The 22,024-nt window shown below is 35.2% G+C and overlaps 1 protein-coding gene, 1 long non-coding RNA gene and 1 pseudogene across 3 annotated transcripts; 2 read left to right on the top strand and 1 right to left on the bottom strand.

Annotated features, from left to right (window-relative positions):
• The first annotated feature begins 10,451 nt into the window (after positions 1-10,451).
• LOC147475984 (uncharacterized) lies at positions 10,452-13,978 on the top strand. Of its 2 annotated transcripts, XR_015208351.1 has the most exons (4): positions 10,452-10,721; positions 10,808-12,924; positions 13,155-13,320; positions 13,424-13,978. It is a non-coding gene; the product is annotated as an uncharacterized LOC147475984 (long non-coding RNA). The 2 variants fall into 2 exon arrangements; XR_015208350.1 differs by having other exon boundaries at positions 10,808-13,320.
• Positions 13,979-15,303: 1,325 nt separating this feature from the next.
• Positions 15,304-18,542, bottom strand: LOC147475983 (replication protein A 70 kDa DNA-binding subunit D-like). The gene is made up of 10 exons (XM_086585596.1): positions 18,390-18,542; positions 18,043-18,319; positions 17,884-17,959; positions 17,685-17,803; positions 17,513-17,606; positions 17,308-17,440; positions 17,076-17,230; positions 16,878-16,998; positions 16,623-16,796; positions 15,304-15,537 (listed from the first exon to the last, which is right to left on the bottom strand). Exons 1-10 carry the CDS (start codon positions 18,540-18,542, stop codon positions 15,304-15,306), a joined length of 1,536 nt encoding a protein of 511 aa, XP_086441722.1.
• A 1,643-nt stretch (positions 18,543-20,185) lies between these two features.
• Positions 20,186-20,845, top strand: LOC147475982 (ACT domain-containing protein ACR4 pseudogene; annotated as a pseudogene).
• Positions 20,846-22,024: the final 1,179 nt, after the last annotated feature.

Raw genomic sequence — 22,024 nt, 5'->3', positions numbered from 1 at the left:
GGAAGAACGGAAAAAAAGAAAAGAATTGAAGAATAAATACAAGGAGTTAGAAGCAAAATTTAATGATCGTCTCACTTCTCCTGCGTTGGAAAAAATTGCTTCGAATAGCCACAAAAGTGACAATAGAGACCATATCCCCCCTTTAGGTGGTGCACATAGCAAGCGTAAAGTAAGCTTTTAAATATTGTTTACACTACTTTAGAATTGGGTGTTTTTTGTTTCCTATTTCGTTTTTATTTTGTAAATATTCTCTAACATATATAGCCGAAGAACAAGGAAGAGAAGAGTAGATGCCTGGTCGGAAACAAACTCTGAACCTGATTTTAGGAAGGTACATGCTAAGGGAACAAGTCATTCCCCACTTCCAAATCCTATGCTTCCTCTTGGAAAGGTATCGTTGTCACAATCTTTGCAGTATCACATTTTACTTAATATAATAGATAGGTTCTGAATCTGATTAGCACACAGTCTTCTAATCCACTTCATTATTTTCATATTGTTAATTACTAAAAACTCTGTATACAATTAGGACCTGAGTTGCAGTTTGGCTGTGGGTTCCAAGTCCAATATTGTTGCTAAGGGTAAGGTTTACGTGGAGCTTGGACCAGAGACTAAGTTGCACAATGTTCCCTTAGGGCCAAACAATGCACGCCGATCGCTTGATGATAAGATTTTGGAAGGTAAAGATCATGTTGCTCTTCCTATACCAATTAGATGATGAGTGGTAATTTTGAAAGATGCTCTTGGATCACAAGTTGCTTGGCCAAAGCACTTAGTATTGAAAGGCATTGAGGTAATTTCATTAAGTTTTAATTTATTTTGAAGTACTTTTAAAATATTTTTTGTGTGTGTCTAGTTTTTTTTTTTTTTTTTTTTAAATATTCTCACCTAAAATTTGTTGAAGACCAAAAAGGCTAATTCTCCGATAACACAAAAAATTCTAAAAAGAAAAATGCTGAAGTAACAAAGTCGTCGCACCAAGCATTTAAATCATACATGGGATCTTGGAAAGGTGAATACTAGTGCTTGAATCCCTGTTTTATGTTGTATTTGCAATTAACCCATTATGACTTTACAATTCATCTTAGGGCCGGAGTTGCAGTTTGGCTGTGGATTTCAAATCCAATGTTGTTGCTAAGGGTATAGTCTACGAGGAGCTTGGACCGAAACTAAGTTGCACAATGTTCCCTTAGGGCAATACAACTCACATGTAGTAGTTGGGAAGATTTTGGAAGGTAAAGAACAAGCTCTTCTTCCTGTACCAGTTGGTGATAAGTTGAAATTTGTGGAAGACGCTATTGGATCACACGTTGCTTGGCCTAGGGAATTAGTGGTGAAAGCCAACCAGGTAAAAATATCGATGATTGTAAATTTATAAGAATCCCCCTTTAGGATCGGACCTCTCCCTTTCTCTGTCTAGCTCCCTCTATTTATACATTTCTTCCTTCTAATCCACCTCATGATCCTTACACAACTCAACATTCCACCTCCAATTTGTGTAGATGTGCATCCGCACTTCCGCTCCACATACACATAGGCCATAACACGCCCCACCGCAGACACTTCAAGCCACCGCCAGATACCTATGCACCACTTCGGTCCACGCACATAGGCCATGTTGCGGCCACCCTTGCTAGACATGACATTATAACTTTTTATGCTTATCTTTTATTTTTCGGTTTCTAAATCAGGATAAAATAGGGCAACCGAAAGTAAAAGTAAAGGCTAAAAACTAAGTCGGTGGCCACAAGCAAAGGAAGCGATCTATGCACTTCCTTTGGTGCCATGATTGGTACAATTATTCAAAGTGGTCGATTTAAGTTTCCATATGGACAAGAATTATTCGAGAGATAACATAGAGTTTTCATACATAGAGACAAATGACGGAAGGATGTTTGTAATCTTGAATCTGTCGAGAGTCTCCTTGTATGGTTGCATATATGAGGTGATAAAACTTACGTTGTTACTAAATATTTTATTGAATGTTTATCGCGCTTATAAAATGAGTTGTGTTTTCACATTTCAGATGTTTGTATAAGAAATTTGTTTGTTCTAGAGATGGATATTTGTTTGTCAACCCGGCTGTCTTTAGTGTTGTGGATTCAAAAAAAGAAAAACTAAACTTGTTCTTGATAGATCGAGGGAAGCAAACATGAATGAAATTGTTTTCATTCCTTACAACCCATGGTATGGACATATATTATATTGGTTTTGTTGAACTCATATTTGGTTACAAGTACATATTAAATGCTAGTTAATAACTTGTTTGGTTTTAGCTTCCATTGGATTGTGATTGTCATTAAACTTGTCTAGTATGGATGTTTATTGGTTGGATTTGATTTACATGGTAAATGCACGGTGACATGGAAATCATTATCAACACGCATCACGTAACTATTTCCATACACATTTATTGGTATACTTTTTATTATATATGTAGACTTTTTTTATTTCTTATATTGACATTAATTGCTTAAATTTTTAATTTGATAGCTTTAAAAGGGATCCAAGTGAATAGAAGTTCTCAAAACCATGTTGGCACCACATCAAGGTAAACGACATAGCTTACTATTTTTTTTTATAAGCAAGTTTAGGTTGTTTGAGAGGTCCCCTACCCCTTTTCATTAATAATTGTAAAAATTGTATTACATCCCGACATACACTTTCCCCATAGCATCATCATAGACTATTTTCTTTATATCCACGAAAATGAGCTAGGATAACTTCTATGTATCTTACATCGGGTACATTACTTGCTAAAGCATCAACTAATTTATTACATTCTCTATAAACATGTCTTATAGAAAACATTTCCATTTGACCCATAAGTTCCAATGCATCTGTAAGCTTCCTTGCTTGCCACGGGGTGTTGCTCCTATTTTTAGTGAAGGAGATAACATTTGTAGAGTCTGTCCTTGCCTCCATTCTTCTTATGTTGTATTGTTTAGCTAGCTTTAGCCCTTGATATGGGCCCTGCAATTCTATAAGCTCCATAATAAGAAGTTGAAGACGCTTGAAACCTTCACCCTTTCCGACTTCATGCTGATCTAATCAGCAAACTATGATATCATGCATGAGACTTGGGCTTTGCAAAATATCTTCTGCATCCATGTTACAACCTGAATTCTTTGACTTGGCATTATTAAAATCCACATTTCCAACAGCTGTCCCACCAAAAAGATGTTTGGAGTCAATGCCCAACTTATTCTTCCCTCAAGGAAAACACACGCTTAGTTGAGTCGGATTTGCAGTCTTGAAAGAGACCTCCCTCACTCACTGGCTTCCTTAGAACTAGAAGAACTGGACACGGAAACCTGACAACCAACTAGCCCAAGACTGAAGAGACTACACTAGAAGACCAAGGGCCTTACGGAAGGACTCATAGCTTCCCCTTTACCACATATGCTCTCCATACCCAAGCCGGAGAGCACGCCATCTCTTCTAAGCTAGGACGACTACCCTCAGGTACTTGACTGAACAAGGTCAACTCCGCAACTCACGGTAGATTGAATGAGTGGTTATTTTACCAATCGATACGCTTTTAACAGCTACTTGTGTGGAGCTTCTCGGCTCATCACCTCTGCGTTCTCGAACTATAGCAGCCTTTTTCCACGAGAGTGAGATATCCCCTAGTAGTTTCATACCTCGGCACGAGATATTCATCCAATCGGACCTACCAGGGAAAGGGACCTGCACAACCCGGCTGTGTGTCTTAACACCAAATACATCTGCAATTCAGCAGGGGTTCTTCCTTACCAAAATGATGACAAGAGTTCCTGCCTAAGCGTCAAACCAATATCCGATCAACGCACTTTGACGCCTGTGGAATACACCTCTCAAAACGAGAGGAAACTAATCCATTCGATCTACATTACATAGACCACCGGTCAAAATCAATGCGTAGGACCCTTTCAATGTCATCAGGATATTAACAGTTAACATGTCAGAAGATTGTTACCCCGACCAACGAAGTGAATTCTCCCTCTATTTTTAAATAGTTGGTCTTTGTTCAAAGTGATGACAGGTTCGTTTTACTAACTGTATGACTAATTCTAAATAATAGATTAGGTCAATTAGGTGATCCGCTCATATCTATGAACAGGGATTTTTGTATGTGCTTCAGTCTCTAGTCTGCGTTGGTCCCTCTTATATTGATACATGGGACTGCAGTTCTGAATTTGGATAATGTACTCGGATATACCTAGTTCCGCTACTTCACTTGAAAGACATCACCCTTTTCATTAGTGTGTATAATTGATCTCAATGTTGTTGTCTAGAGCTTACTTGTTTGGAGGTACTACTCATGATGATTTCCTCAAGAAAAGAGTGACAATAGGATTGGATGCAAAAGTAGCATTCAATTTTTTATGCCTGGTATACTTCATAATCCATTGCCACCGATAAGAAATCCTGACATTCATCCCACAAGCCATAGAGGTATGGTAAGAACCGAGTAGCATTTGGGTTTTGCGGAAAAGCTTTTTAGTAAACTGAATTCAAGTATTTAAAGTTTTAAATGACTTTGTTGGTAAAGAGTGGTATAAAAGCTAGATTCCAGTGAAGTCCTCAATTTCTCTTATACATTTTTCAATGAATGGAGACCTCACAAAATATTAGCGGTCTCAATGTGTTAGACGTTTGATGTGTTACTTCTTGGCATACTCTGAACTGTTGTTGACGAAGGGCTCTATCGTAACTGTCCCTTTTCTTGAATATCACGTTACAAGTTGCAAGTGCACCGTGTGGAAATTTTGAGAACTTTCTCATATTTAGTCAAAGAAAATACTTATGTAAGAGCCCTTCACTGATTAACAAAGTGATAACCCTCCCCAGCAAGTTCCTGTGGTTCCACAGAGCACCTCACCACATGTTCATGTGGCTTTGAGATAGACACCACTGCCTTAGAGCAGCTTGAGCACGTGGATGAGTGTCAGGCTCACTCAGTCTTCTCCTTTGTGATGGATCTATGTTGCTATAGTTCGTAGTTTTATTACTTAATGCAACTGTATTGCTAACAATATATTTGGTGCGTAGTCTCTCTGTCATCTGTTCTTTCCAGGGTTAAGTGAAGTGAAGCAGCAATTCACCTCGTTTCTTTTCTTTTACCATTAGCTTTTCCATTTGTATAAATAATGTAACTTTTGTACTCTGGAAACTAATTTAACAATGTTCCTATCCTGTGTGGTTATCATTTTAACAATGACAATCTTCTGACATCGATGCGTAGGACCCTAATATACAGTTACAAAGAACTGGTTGATAGAGGCGCTGCAATTCTTATTGTGAAACCCTTGCCTCCGATTGCATTTTTTCTATTTAGAACTAATTTGTTCTGAAAATACAATTTTGCCCCTAATAAGTAATTTGCCCCTTGATTCAATTTGATAATTTGATATTTTTGCAGGGCCCTCTGCAACTAGACGGTAAACAATGTGGTATTCATGCAATGCGCTTTATGCGAGACATAATGAGCGATCCTTCTCCTTTGTCATTGAAAGTAAATAAAATACCTCTCACATTTTAACTTAATTTATGCTTTTGATATCTTTAGCAACTGTGTTTTTAACTTTTTTTTATTCTCTATTTTGCAAAATATTAAACTTGTTTCTTATATTCCAGATAAAAAATCTTAGCAATAAAAAGGCCTTCACCGACAAGGAAATAAATGAAGTTCGAATGGATTTTGTTATGTTCATCCAAGAATGTATTATGAACTATCCTCAAGATGAAGATGGACCATAAGGCTGAAGAGACATATATGTGGGTGATCGAAGAATTTGACGAGATTAGGTTATTTTTCATTTGGATTTGGATTTGGATTAGGCTGATTATATTTATATGAATTAGATTGGAAATGTGTTATTTATTTCATTACGTTTTACGATTAAGTACAAATATATATTGGTTATCTAATGGGATTGGAATGTTTCAATGAAATTAGCAATATATATGAGTGTTATTTGAAATTTAATGGATCATATTCAGATATGTAGTTTATTAAGGTGTGTAGTTTATTGCAGGTCCCCAATTTTGGGGGTTTTTATATATATTCACGTTTTATTTTTATTTTTAATAAAAAATATATATATTTATATATACATATCACTGTTTTACCCAAACAGTCATGACTAATGATACTTTTTATGACTGTTAAAAAAGATGAATGAATAACTGTTTATTTGAAACTGTCACAAATGATATGATTTGTTGTGACGGTTTTTGAGCAGTTGTTACCATTTTTTATGATTTTGTGACCGTTAAAAAGGATGAATGCATAACTGTTTATTTAAAACCGTCACAAATGATATGATTTGTTGTGACGGTTTTTGAGCAGTTGTTACCATTTTTTATGGTAGAGAGAGGCTAGTTTGGAACAAATATTTGTGACGGTTTTGGGAAAAAAATAAATGACTCTCACTCCGTCACGGTTTTGGAAAAAAAAAAACCGTCACAAAAGACTTTTTGTCACTGTTTTTAACAGTGATATAAAGCTTTTTTTCTTGTAGTGTCAATCATACAATCTAGCAGAACGTTTTTGATGGTGTCAAGCTGAATTTGTTTTTCTTCAACTTCTTTTCTTTTCTTTAAGAGTTCTTTGAAATTGAAGTCTTCAATTTCTATTTCACGTTCATCTTTTATAAATTTTATTGCATTAAAAGCAGCCGAATCTTGTGCTTTTTCTATAGAATATGTAGGGCTTCCAGAGAATTCTTTAACTATGACGTCTTCATTGTTAAAGAATATGTCTTTTGGTACCTGTACTGTTACACTGCTGATAAATTGTTCGTTCTCTATTTTTGTGTTGTACACCGGATCTTGTTGAACATCAAGTTTTGCTTCTAGAATTTTCTTTAGCAATTTATTTTTACATAATTTGTAATTTTCGTACTCCATGACCCTACAATATAATTTTGTATATAGGAAAACATAATTAAATATGTAAAACTCATAAGAATAGATATTTGGATTAAATTGAATTATTTGCTATATATGTAAACAATATTGGCGAAGATACTAAGCAATACATACTTTAACTTACTTAAATATGTTTACTATGCGTATGATCTTGATCCAATACACTTTAGTTTATGCAATGAGAAAGGCAGAATGATTGTAAATTTCTACATATATAGGTTTATTTATGTCAATTTATTAGACTTCCATACGTGATTAGAAATTCAGTTCGTGCATGATTCTAACTTCGTATATATCTAAAATGGTGAATTTTCTAGTTGTACTATTGGGCTAAGGTCCCAAATAGTTTGGGTCGTTAAGTTGGGCTTCAAGCCCAAAGTCCTAAAAATTCACATGGAGATAACTTAGGACTAACAGACGCAGTTTCTGCTACATCTCGAACCGGTAAAACACCAATCAAACTCTTTTCTTCTCTTTGCCACAACTCTTGCTCAACCAATTTCACACTACACCACACATACATACATACATAAATAAACAAAATTTCAATTTCAACAACATAATAGACCCATCAATTAATTGAACAAAATTACCTGGCTGGGGGAAGTGCAACGAATACGAATAATAGCATCAGGTAACAAAACTTTGTTCTTGAATGGTAAAATCACTAAACGACTCGGTAACTCAACCGATTCCGCCATCTCTTATTTTATGTTTATTTTTTAAGATTTGATTTAATTATGTACCGTTGATTTGGAGATAATTTAATACTTTCATTCTAACTACACCAAAACATATGGAACTAACAATGATATAAAAGATGATTGCGGATGCAATATATAGTCTAATTGTGCTGTAGGAAAGATGAGTTTATTAGTAAGTTTAATAACAAAAAAACTTGTATCTCGTTGGCTTTTTTTATGATTTTTTTAATCAGTATCGTAATATGTTATAGAATAGTAGAGAGAAAACGTACCTTTTATCAAACAATCAATAATAGATAAGAATATGGTTGCTAGATATTGGAGATGAAATAAGTCGTAGGTCACAAAAGTTATAAGATACTACTTCTCCTTAATCCCTTTTATATAGGCGATTGTGTTTGTTTGTTCTCTAGATAAGGTTTTCTAATTTGATTTGTAATCTATTTCTAAATTGGCTTGGATTTATGTCTGGGAGTAATTTTATTATTAGTATGTATCTAATCTTAGTATGACTCTTATAATTCCTAAAAAAATAGGAAAGTTCTCAGAGTCGGATCGGACACAACAGACATGTGTTTCTAATATGTGTACTGGTGCTACTTGCTAGTGTACTAATTCTTGTTTGTTTCACTATTGTTGATTATATGTAATGAAATTTGAGATGGTAAATTTGACAAAGAGATTTACAAAAGGCTTGAGAAGGATTATGGAGAGACAGTGTTCTACTGCTATTTGGCCATCCCCGGTAAGTTCATAAGTATTTGTCTCAATGGTCGAAAAGAAGAATTCATATTTCATTTTGTACTAATCTCACTCTGGATATTGGATTAGGTTCTAGTTGCGGTGGCGGCAGCTGGCATGTGGGCTTAGTAGAAGCATTTCTCAGCTATTTTTGATGATTTTTTGGAGCTCCTAAGCAAGTTCACTATAAGACGGAAGGATTCGCAAGCCATGCAAAATATCTATGCCCAAAGAGAACTAAAACTCACAAAGTAATTGCCTAACACCTATCTCATCTATACTCCAAATTATATAATGTCGGATGTTGATATAATTATTTGTATATTTTACCTAGGATTCCAATGGATGTTGTGCATATAGTGCCCACCACACTGCTCCATAGTCTAGAAGGAATGGAAGGCTTGGATTGGGAAAAGCTTATAAAATTGCATGGTGTAGGTGGATCATTCCTGTTTTCACCAGCATCAACAGCATTTGCTTTTATGAACACTAAAGATGAAAACTGTTTGGAATATCTGAAGAAAACTATTGGAAGATTCAATGGTGGAGGTACACACTCTTTTACTCATTCTAGTGTGTGCGCCGGGAATATGTCACAAAATTCATATTTCTTATATACTTCACACCTGTTTGGCTTAATTAGTGAATGATTTGATTTTTTTCAGTCCCAGGTACCTACCCAGTTGATTTATTCGAACATATTTGGGCTGTTGATCGCTTGGAACATCTTGGAGTGTCTAGATACTTTCAGGCAAAAATTAAATAAATCATCAATTGCTTACTTAAGTAATGTTATTTTATTGCAGATAGAGAGTAATATAATGGCAATTTTCTTTCTACGTAACGACCGGATATTCATGAGTACAATTTCATATAAGATGTAGTGAGATATCTATTCTTAATGCCAAAAACATTTGTTGCACCGATGTATTTCAACATTTTTTTCAGCTTGTTTCCGAAATAAGAACTGTGAGTTCCGTGCTATTGTGTGCAAACATGTAGGTCATGGGACTAACTTCATAGCTGAATGTCTAGCTACATCGGAAAGTGTGGAGTATACTCTGCATAGAAATTGGAAGAAGTTATGGGTGTGATCGGATTTTACCGCAGCAATTCATGCATTTGGTGGTTCAAATGTGCCAAGGTAAACGAAGCAAAGATGGCATAGATGCACAGAAAGACTAAAGAACTGCAGGTGGCAAAGCATTCATGCAGTCAATCTTCAAGGCAGTGAAGGAGTTTTTTTACTTTTTTTTTATTTATGTAAAACCCCACATGGATCACCAAATGTGAGGTTCCTGGGCATACTTATTTTAGTGCTATTGTTGTGCAGTGGACTGTAAGTACCTCCTGTACTGTGTAGTTTGTACAACTTTTTTTTTTCTTTAGTACAAATTTTTGGTAACTTAAATAATTTTTAGTGATGTAAATGTGTTCTACACTTTTCTGTATTGGAAATATGGCCCGAATTATCCAATATTTGGAGAATATTTGTGCTATATATGGAATTTCAGGTATCTGATAATGATATTTTTATATGTATTCACCAATTTCTACTATTTTTCCCTCGATTGAATATGAGATAGATATTTTCTAGTGGAAGTTATGTGTTGAAAATTTAGGATTCCAATATATCAGATGTAATATTTTGGTCTTAATTTGTCTGCTACTTAGGCAGTTTTGTTTTGTGGAGGAAAATTTGGCAAATATGGCTGGTACTGCGTTAATATGACTTGATTATTTCTTTAAATTAGGGCCTGATCTTCTTAATTATCACTACTAAAAACAGGGGTTTTTATCTCGGTTATAAAATTATCAATATCTCAGTTATGCTGATAAGTGAGATAATATGTCCCATAAACTAGTTATTAGCTATGAGTAGAATTATGTTATCTTGATTTTTATATATCCGAGATAAACCAAAATATAATTATCTCGCATGGTGTGGCACTGATATAATAGGAAATTTCAGTTATCTCGCACTCAATCGAAATAATTGAAATTGTACTAAATATCTCGGCACTCAACTGATATAATTGATGTTAAACCAAATATCTTGGAATAGATAGGCAAAATAGATTAATAGAAAATAGAAATAGCAGAAAAGGAGGACACAATTAGATAATGGCAACCACCCCTCTTCTCGCCCACTCTTCACACTCTCTCGCACGAACTCAGGATGGCAACCGCGCACCCCATTATGCTCCCAGCCTCCCAAGCATCTCGCTTCTTCACTCTCTTTTCATCTATATTGCCCTCTCCAACTCAACTCCCTTTTCATCTATATTGCCCTCTCCAACTCAACTCTCTCTTCATCTATATTGCCCTCTCCAACTCAAAAACAATTCCTACTCCTTTCAGGTATGAAAATTTAATTTTTTACTTTTATGGATTGGGTTTTTTAGAAACCGATTATCTAATCTTGGGCTGGCCACTGGTTGGTACAGAACCAAGTATCTTTTCAAATTAGAAAGAGGGAGAAGAAGAAGACTGAGAAAGAAGGAGAAAATATTATAAGGAAAGAAAAGATGAGGAGGTGGAAGCGGAAAATCATCGAATTTTGACGTCAAAACTTGGAGTTCGGTAGCTCGAAGTCGATTCTTGGAGTTGGGAATTTGCTAATCGGTGAGTAATCATTCTACCAATTTCTTGTGGATTTTGGAATTGAAAGTTTGGGTTTACCTATACCATTATTTTTCTTTGATTTGCTTTTATGAATACACATAGTTACTAAATCATGGACTATGGTGGAGGAGATATTTGAACCAATTGATATTATTGCTTAGTTGATTTAATTGTTTGAGTATGTGGTATGATTGTCTAACTGTATGGTTTGCTTAACGTTTGTGCTATAGTTGATGTTGATCCCTCACCTCATTGTATTCTTCACATAAATTTTGGTGTGTATATATTGTTGTTCAGGTGGTGTTTATCAAGTGTATATAATCTGGTCATGAGTTGGCACACTGTGTTGGATTGCCTAGTATTATTAAAATCATATGTGGGAAATGTTAGACTTACATCTTAAAATATCATAGAATATAATTTTAGTTGTATTTGTGACTTGTATCCATTTTTTAAGTTTTGAACATTTTGAATCATTCATGAAACAAAAAAACTGGAACACTAATACTTGTGTCCTGTTTGGAGCTAATGTTTGTATACTTCGAGTTTATGTTAGATTTTCCTCAAAACATGAAAAACCATGTTTCTTGGGTATGCTTTTTATAACAATAAGTCATTCTTCATTTGATTGCGAGTGTGAAAGGTTAGGAAGTCAATAAAGTACACCATCAGAAATCTGTCTTCTGAAAATCAGGATCTGCGTCAGTTTTGGAGCCACATTTTCACCTAGTTTGGCTGAGATTCAAACCCATACTAAAACATGACAAAGTAAGACCCGTGTGTCTTCTTTCCAACCCAGTTGGTCTTGGTACATTCCGAGGCCTGTGGAGATAGTTACGATGTCTAAAAGTTTGGTTGGCAGAAAACAGTACGTCAGAAATCAGTTTCTGCGCACTGTTCGAGCCTACTTATAGCATATTTAGAATGAGATTGAGAATTTTCGTAAAACATAAAGAAGTAAGGTCTGTGTGTTATCTTTATAACGCAAAAACTTCGCTGCTTTCGGATATCTGTGGAAAGAGTTGTACTATTCCGAAGATAGCCTGTTAGAAATCTAGTTTGCTGAAAATCAAGATTTTTACCGTTTTCGACCTAAGTTTTCTTCTAGATGGGCTGAGATTGGAACTTTGAGTTCTACCTAAAAAAGTAAGTCTACATAACCTAGTTTCTAAATAATCAAGTTACGTGTGATTTGGATGAATGTAGGGAATGTTTTTACTTTTACAAGTTGGCTAGAAAACCTACCGTGTCCTCTTTTTAGGTGCACGGACCTATTTTGAGGAATATTTCTAGAAATGAAGTAAGAGCTTCTTAAATCATTCCTGAGTGTTTTGTACGTTGTTTGTATCTAGGGTTCCAATGGGAGCTCCAAAACAATTCTAGAATTGAAATAAGACAAATGATTGATAATGACTGTTTATTTAACTTGTTGAGAATGTTTGCACTGTGCTAGTGACTATCAAGGTAAAGGCAGGTTTAAAACTCGGGAGGGTGATGAGTGGAAGAAAAAGCCTGATATATCAAATTCATCAAGTGTAGTTCAGGTCACATCATAAACATGATCTAGCACTAAAGACACAAGTAACATCACTACTTATGAGAACTTTGATTCATTTTTTCAAGAGGATGTGATCGAGAGAAAGGAATGCAACATTTGCTCTTGTAACATTTGATTATCATAAGGCAAAAGTATTGTTTGTCTCTATTGCTTTCTCACCACCCAATTCCCAATTCAAGCTCAAAGGTTGGTCAATAACTAGTTAGAATTTTTTTTATTATTGTATGACCATCAATTACGTGTTAACACACTTAGTTAGAACCTTTTGTTATTGTTGTGTGGATAAAGCTAGTTATTGTAATGGGAAAAGCATAGCTATATTAATAGATCACTTCAATACCCTTATCAAGCTTGCCCTTTCTGAAGACGCCGGCGATAGAGGTACTCTCCTCTCTCTAATAATTCACTTCTGCTTCACTCTTTTTTTTATACTTCATTTTTGAGCACAAACCACTCATGTTGTACCATATTATATATATGTCCTTTCCTTAAATGTTTTAAATGTTGATAAAAACTATTCAAATCTAAAAATTGTTGGTTTTTTATTGGATTCTGATATGTCATCTTTAGTGACATTAATTTATGTGGTCTATTTATCGGGTTGCTTCTAGGGGACGTCACTTGTTTGGCCACCATTCCAATTGATATGAAAGTAGAAGCACATTTCTTCGCCAAGGAGGACGACATCATTGCCGGAATTTCTCTTGCAGAGATGATATTTAACGAGGTTGATCCTTCATTGGAGGTATATAGGGACACAGTTTGGCAAAGTTTCTGGTAGGTCACTGCTACAACATTTTTATACTTGTTCAACCCTTCCTTTTTTTTTCCCTTCTTCTTTTGTTTATATTCTCTTTTATTATGTGGTTCTATTGCTTAGAAGTAATTTCTAAGCAATGTGAGGACCCTGTATCTATCCTACCAGAGCTTCATTGGGGTGAGATAGCTTCTAGTGGCACACATAGTAATGATGTTCTTGAGCAATCAAATAATAATATTCAGGTAGGGGCCTCTACTAAAGATGCACTTCAAGTTGAGTCCTCAGTTGCCAAGCGTTCCGCTCCAGAGCGTGGAGATATTCTTATTGACATCAATGCAACCGTTCTACTCCAGAGCGTGGAGATATTCTTATTGACATCAATGACCGATTCCCTCGGGATTTCCTATCAGATATATTTTCAAAGGAAAGATTGACTGAAGACTCCTCTAGCATAAGTCCATTGTACAGTGATGGAACTAGATTGAGCATGAACATGGAAAACCATAATCCTAAACATTGGTCATTCTTTCAGAAGTTAGCATAGGATGAGTTTGTTTGAAATGATGTTTCTCTTATGGATCAGGACCATCTTTGATATTCGTCTCCACTTACTAAAGTTAAGATCATGTTTGACATTGTTCTTTCTTATCTTAATGAAATAAGTTCTTCAAAGAATTTATTTATGTTGGGTTGCTTTTGTTAATTGGTGGTGATGTTTATGAATATGAAAGGGAATGTGGTGGTTTGGGACAGGTTTTTGTTTGTTGGTTAATTGTCATGAGCAATACTAGCAAAAAATGACAAAGGGTGAGATAAAAGGTTGTCTAACAATCTCCCGACATTTCCAAAAGAATTTATCACGGTTATTTTTTGATATTATCTCGGTTTCAATAAAAAAAACATCTCAGTTTTCTTCTATACTAATTGGTTTCAATCAACAATTTATCTCGGTTTTATTCTATAAAATATCGGTTTTATTTAGAAAACTGAGATAATATAGTTAGATAAGATGTCAGACTTCTGAGATAATTTAGTAGCTTATTATCTCGGTTTTATAGAACTTTATTATCTCAGTGGATTTTACCTCGGTTGTTTTTTCCTAGAAAACCGAGGTAAAAACTCTAACATCTCACACTTTTAGCTGAGCTTATAAGCCCTTTTTTTAGTATTCTTTTGAAGGGCGCAAGAAGAATATCTGTTATCTCACCTGAACACACAGAGATAATGTCTGCAAACTGTGACAACGATTTGGCAAGATAAGATCCTCTAAGTGACGGATCAACCATCCTTAACAAAGCATCAATATCATGAAGCTAAGGGACTACCCATCTCACCAGAAATTGCTCTCCTCGAGGTATTTAGTAAATTCTAAAAAATTGCATGAACCATCGCAACCCCGTACTGATCAAGTCAGAGTCATTACCTATCATAGGACTTTCTCCCAGTAAGGAGTTCTAACATGACTACTCCAAAGCTGTATACATCACTCACGGTAAGTATATGTACCCATCTCAAATTCGGAGCACCATAACCATAGGCAGAGAGAAGGTTTTTCGACAAGTGAACAAAAGAACAACATAGTATGAATGTCTAGTATCCAATCCAAGAGTAACTAAAACTTCGGTTGAATCCTGACCACTGTGTTATCATGTTCTCTAGTAACTCACAGACATGAAAATGTCACAGAAGTTCCAGAAAAAAAGGGGTGGATAGAAAACAATAAATTTGATATCCAATTTGAGCATCCATGGCTGAGATGCCAGACCTCCTATCGAGGACCCATGAGGTGAAGGGACTATTGCATAACTGTAGCAAGGAAAACCTTTTTATGTTATTTAGACCTGATGTAAATATTTCTCAACCTGCCATCTTATCTTCACCTTTTAGGTGCTTGTCAATTAATTCTTTCCACCTAACCATGTCCTAACCTAGAGCTGTCAGGATGAAGCCTATTAGACTACTGAAACAAATGTCCTGTTGACATAGACGACTCCACCATATTAAACTCTCGTAAAAAGTCCAACTTCAATCCAATGAACTTGTAACAAAAATTTGAACAATGTTGTAACCACATTACACAAACCTCCCAAGTAGAACTGCTCGCCTAAAGCGATGGAAGCCACGATGGCGACAACTAAGGTCTGAACAGGTTGATACACGGCCACGAACACTGGGCCACCCCTGTCGATGCACCATATTTGTACAGCAAAGGCAATCCCCGAAGCCACAAATCCCTGCAACAAAATGAACCGCCCTTTGTTACCACTATTTCGGGTATTTTTTCAGGTTTTCTCGATGGGTGGAGTTTTGTTTGCAGGAGGAGCTTCTTGGTATAGTCTGAAATTCATTATTGAAGATTCATTGTGCTGAAAAGTTCAAGTGTATTTCATACCGCCTGCGTTGGCTCCTTATCAAATGGGCAAAATAAACAGAAAGGGAAAAATCATCAATGTTGAAGAATGGGAGGGGACCTTACTACCGTCATTTGGGGTTACTGAATCTTGATGAAGTCTGGTTGAATGACTGTCAAGGCAAACCATTTTTGACCCTTGGAAATATAGTATGCAAGTTTCTTCAAAATGAGTTTGGTACTAACGGTGGGAGCTCGTTGTGCACTGTATCTATAGTAAGGACATTGATTAAACGATGAACACAATTTGCCACCAACAAATAATGATGACAATCATCTCATATTATTATAACTTGTTTTCCTCTTCCTATGTGTCCTTGTAAAAATGCCCACTCTATTTGCGTTCACTCTCTGATGTTCAACCACTACAAAAATCTAAACTTAAAAAAGAACACATAATCGCTATTAATGGATACTTGAAATAATTTACATTCATCAATTAATTAGTGGTGTGAGGGAATGAAAAGTAGCTATCAATATATTATAAGATTCATCAAAATATTTATATTGAAACTACCATAAAAGTTGTAGTGCGAGTGAGTATCAGTATCACAAGTAAATCTACTAATTAATTAAATATCCACTAACAATAAAAGCAAATTCTTGTATTTCTAAATTCTACTATTTTTAAAATTCCTTTTGATTATTCCTTGTGCAAAGTCTTTTTGTTGCGTGTTCATCTTCATGTTACTCATTTGTCTCGCTCATCATTTGGATTTGTGGTAATGCACCCATCCTCATGCAATGATGAAGCAAAGGTGAAATTTGATGGTTTATATTCATGTTCCTATTCAGAGAACATTGGGCTTCAAAATCTTTCCGTAATTGCGAGAAGGAAAATTTAATATGGATTCAAGTTTGAATGTAATGCGAAAGTGTAGTTTAATATTTTTTTAGTGAGAGTAGTACCTTTTCGGTGTGTTCGATCGTGTTTCTCGCTCCATTGTCTTCATTTTCAGTGGTCTTGGAAATATCGGAGATTGAAAAAGACTGGTACCTCTCTCTCATGCTGAATGGACTTAATTTAACTTTAAAGATGAATGTCTTGTTAAGATTCTTTTCTAGTTTCTTTTGAACAGCTTCCTGGAGTATTAATTAATTATATTAGTATAAATATATTAGTTTATAAGATGTAAGTTTACTGAAAACAATTCCTTTGATTGCCTGTGAAGATATATCTAGCAACTTTTCAATCGGTTGTTCTATAAGGAAATCAGCATGTTTTCCAAAAGCAATGAAAGTGGTTTCCCCAGTTTCATCTTCAACGTCTATTTCCAGCTTGTATCTGTTTATTCAAGTTTAAAATCAGTATGTACTTGATAAATTTTTTGATTGTCAAGTCTAAATTTAAAATCAATTTACCTTTCTTTTGGATTTTTGTACGCGAGCTCACAAAATTCGCAGTATGAACCTGAGTCTGTCTCAACTTGTTTTCTCGGACATTGTGGGCATGTTGAGTAGTGCCATACTTTTCCGTTCACAGATTTTACTGTTGCTTTGCAAGTATGAAATGTGTCCTGTTTTGCAAAAAAACAGTTGTAATTAATATATAGAATAAAATGATAATTGTTTTTCAAAGTAGGAATGTAGTTACCCTGTTGGTGTATATCTTGGCCAGAATTTTTAGTTGTTCTGTTGTTTTGTTTTCATTTTGTAATGTGTCCATTGTATTGATTTCCTTGTAGTGAGGTTCTTCAATTTGGACCTGTATGCTTTGTATTCCTGACCTGAAAGATAAGTAAAAGATAAGTATGTGTATAATACTAATGATGTAGACATTATAGTTGTGATAACGTTACCTATTTCTTAATTCTTCAACGCATTTCATATCCAAGTTCAAATATATCCTTGTTGCCGACTTCGGGGATAGTTTGAACACGTCCCTTTTATTAACTGTAATCATATTGAGTGTAAATGTGAGTCAAATATAAAAGTAGATATAACTAATTATGTCCATTTAATAAATAATACCTTCAAACTTTTTGACAAACATCGAGGATAAGATGATGACGACATCTTCTTTTCCAGACATGCTGCTTAATATTTGTTTTGAGAGATCATCCCATAAAGCTGTGTTTAGTTCTGTTCCCCTGTTGAATAAGTATAATTATGTTAAGTAATGAGATATTTTCTAGTACAGAAAGGAAATAATGTATGTATAAATATTTACCTCTCGTTTACGATTGTAATTTCAATGTACTTTTTGGAACCTTGTGGGCTGATTCCTTTCAGAAATCCAATAACATCTGTTTTGTTGGAATTGTCAGTTTAAAATAATGTATGTAAAGATATATAAGAAACCTTCAAAATTCTAACTTAGCCTTCATACCTATAGTACAAGTCACCTTCCCATGTCTGCTTGGAATATGTTCTAGATCAGTGAATGTGAATTTGTTTTTTGAGAACAGGCCATCATTATCATCAGTTGTTGCAGTTACAACTGTGTCGTCTTTGAATTTGATTGTAAGATTGTTGTCTATTTGACGGTATGTTCCGTATGTGCTTGCAACAATAAACTTTTCAAATACGAATATATCCCCTTCGTTTAGTTTATCTTTAAATTGGTCTATGTTGTATGCGGGTATGGAAGCTTTCATTTGATTTTCCTACAATTGAAAATACTTTATTAATAAAAGTAATAGTAATATAATTGAAAGCTTATTGATATTATTTTACCTTTTCGTCGATCATTAACATTTCCAAGCCATATATGGTTTCTGGATTCCTCTCGTTTCTAGCTATCCACATCCTCGTAATTCTTGCTTTCATCTTGCCGCAAAATTTTGTGTCTTTTACTTCATCGAATGTTTTGTATCCTTTTACCGCCATCCTGATACGATTCTGAAAAAACCATAAACTGCACTGTTAGAATAGATAGATCTAACTTCATCAAATTTATTAGATCTGTAAGCATGCAAGTTTTATCTAGTAACTTAATTTTGTGATATGTAGGTTTGTCTTAGCTTTTGCAATAGGAGGTGGTCTAGTTTCAGATCTTTTCCTACCAGAAACTATCCTAGGAAGAATCAGGTGAAGTCTATGTTTGTTTGAATGTAAGTTCATTGAGTAATTATTTTTGTGCTAATTTCTTTTAATTGGGTGAAAACTACAAATAAGCTCTTAATATGAGTGATTCTACTTTGGCATAGTAAGTGGTCATCATATGTGCATAATTTAAGTAGGTTATGGCTGTCAATCAATTGGTTTGGTCCTCAATCACATTGTGACTTGTTTTCTATATATTAACAAAATTCTTCTCAAAAAGTTCTTATCTCAATTAGATATCTAGTGAAGGTACGGTAGCCTTGAAATCCTGACTCCATATAGTTGTATCTAGGTATCCAGACTCCATAGTTAAATCTAGATATGTAGTGTGTCTTCTATTAACATGAAAGAAGTTATCAACACTGTGTGTGTTATGAATAATGCAGATAGTAATCAAATATATGTATTTTTGTTTCTTGTAGATGAGATGAAGAGATGAAAATCGAATACCTGTGTTTGAAGAAGATGAAAGCAATTGTTTTCTTGCCTAAACTCTACTGTATGTTATTCTCTCATTACTTAGGTTGTATTTATAGTTATTCATATATTAATTCCAATCTCACTTGGATTCCTTTCTAAATATTGTTTTATTAGTAAGTTTTCTAATTGGATTCCACTTTTATTAAAATTCAGTGATGTAGTAACCTTTTGTTTTCTTAAAATCTAGAGAAGTAGATTTTTCATTTCTTATCATATACTAATTCCAATCTGACTTGGATTCCTTTCTAATTATTGTTTTATTTGTAAGTTTCCTAATTGGATTCCACTTTTATTAAAATCCCGAGATGTAGCTTTTCAAAAAGTTTACATTTTTTTCAGGTATCTGTTGTATGTATAGTGATGGTGGGAGGACACCTTCTCGTACACTCCTAGTTTACGTTTGTATAGTTGCTTATATCAGTAATATATATTAGTTTATGTTCTCCTAAATAGGTTCAAGTGAGGGGAAAAACCTGCTTCAAGAGGCACAGATGATATGAGCTCAAAAATAGCGGTCACATTGTCGCCAGGCATCACCATCTTAACATTTTCAGGTAATTCCACCTTCCCAGTAATATCTGCAGTTCTCAAATAAAATTGGGCCTTGTAGTTCGAAAAGAATGCGGTGTGGGAGCACAAAAGGAAGTTTAATCTTATTCTATAAATGATGATCTCAAGTTATTTAGTGTTCTAACAATGTGTTATTCTTTTTACTGATAGTGGTTTACAGAACTGCTAAAATTAACGAAGTTAAGTGATATGGATTAGCAGTAAGCAGTAAAGCAGTAAACCGTACTTGACAACAGTAGTGTTTCATTACCTTTTGCAGTTTTATTGTTATATTCCTATTTACTTTTAGATTTTATATTTGGATGTACAAAGAAAATCTACTGTGCTCTTGGGACAATAGTTATGGCACTTGGGAAGTCTTTGTGATTTGGTGATTATTTGAACTGTTGCAAACACTGGGGTCAAGAGTGTGTAGCCTTTGGTCATTGAGAAGGTCCGTGGGTGTCCAGGCTACTGCGGAACATACAACAATTGAATTGACTGGAAGAGACAGACCAGGCTTAATTTCAGAGATCTTTGCTGTTCTTGTCGATCTAAAATGCAATGTTGGAGCTGCTGAGGTGTGGACCCACAATTCAAGAATGGCCTCTGTTGTCTACATCACTGATGATGCCACTGGATCTCCTATTGATGATAATGACCGCCTCTCGAATATCAAAAAACTCCTTCGTTATGTTCTTAAAGGAAATCTTGATAAACGGTATGCTAATACCACAGTTACTACTGGAGGAACTCATACAGAAAGGAGGCTCCATCAAATGATGTATGCTGATCGTGATTATGGGTGGTGTGATGATGATGATGTGCCGTCTGTGAGTGATAGAAGCAAGCCCTTGGTGACTCTTGAGAACATTGCAGATAAGGGGTATACTGTTGTGAATATGAGGTGTCGAGACCGACCCAAGCTACTCTTTGATACTGTGTGCACTTTAACAGATATGCAATATGTGGTCTTCCATGCAACTGTCATGGTTGAAGGACCAGAAGCTTATCAGGTTTGTTTCCTATTGCCAACTTGTAGTTCCATTAGATTCTAATTCATTTGAATAGGTTAAAGTTAGAACCTAGAATGTGATATATATATATATGAGTTCCCAATCCATGTACATCATCACGTTTTAACTAACGTAGAAGAAGACCAACATTGTCACCAGCCTACAAAGAAAGGAAACAATGAGACCCCCCTTTCAAATATCTAATAGCTTGGAATACAATCAATACATTAAAGAAGTTTTTTTTGAAAATAATAAATAAGGAAACAAAATACTCACCTCTCCGTGATCCAAGATCTTCTTGAACATTTCTATGCCGGTTACAGTGCTCTTTAGAGGACCCCCCTACAACAAAAAAAGAGTCACAAATCATTGTCAAACATAAGTTTACCAGATACAGGTAGTAACATTACATAAATCATTGTGAAAGTTTATGCATTCACATCAAGCATTCACAGTAAGGCACTAATGCTCCATTGTATAGCTTTTCATCCCCTAGGCGGCACTAAGTGTAAGACATTTTTTCGTAGAACATCGAAAGCAAATTTGCCGACATACACCTTTTGAATGTCCCAAAGATGGCCCATCATGATCAATTGGTTTGAGTTCCCAAATCAATCCTTGATAGAACGCTCTTTACACACGAACGTTTGGCTTTCGGGATTGGTAGGATAGTCCAAGTCGAAGTAAGGTATAGTCGTGCGTTTTAGTCAAGTTAACTCCGCGTGGGATTGGTAGGGCTTGGATAGGGATCGTCCAAACCTTAGGACTGGATAGGTTCACAACCAAACTTTTAAGTGAGTAGGATTTTTAGGTTTCTTTTTAGTTGGTTTTAATTAAAATAACGGTAATGCAAATAAAATAAATTACTACGGCGATTATATGTAGGTAAACAAAATGTAGAGAAACAGGGAGAGAGTTAATCATGCTCATGCAAGAATCATTTTTAACAATTTTTATTACCAAATCACTACATCTCTAATTCGTCTCGTTTGAGACGACGCCGAAAGTATTGATCCCTAGTGCATGCCCACATCTCTAAGTCGCATTTCACTAGCATAAGGAGTTTTAATAATACCGCATCTCTACGGTATATTATTTCCCTCTCCGGCTCGATTTCACATCATTTGGGCCGAATTGGAGAGTGTCGACACTGCAGAGTCGCTAGCGAGACATTTTGGTCGCTAGCGATCGTATCTGGAGCATCGGTGATCCAACTTTGTA

The sequence above is a fragment of the Coptis chinensis genome, chromosome 9 (genome assembly GCF_015680905.1).
Source record: "Coptis chinensis isolate HL-2020 chromosome 9, ASM1568090v1, whole genome shotgun sequence".
Classification (NCBI taxonomy): domain Eukaryota; kingdom Viridiplantae; phylum Streptophyta; class Magnoliopsida; order Ranunculales; family Ranunculaceae; genus Coptis; species Coptis chinensis.
This window is presented reverse-complemented; position numbering and strand designations above follow the sequence as displayed.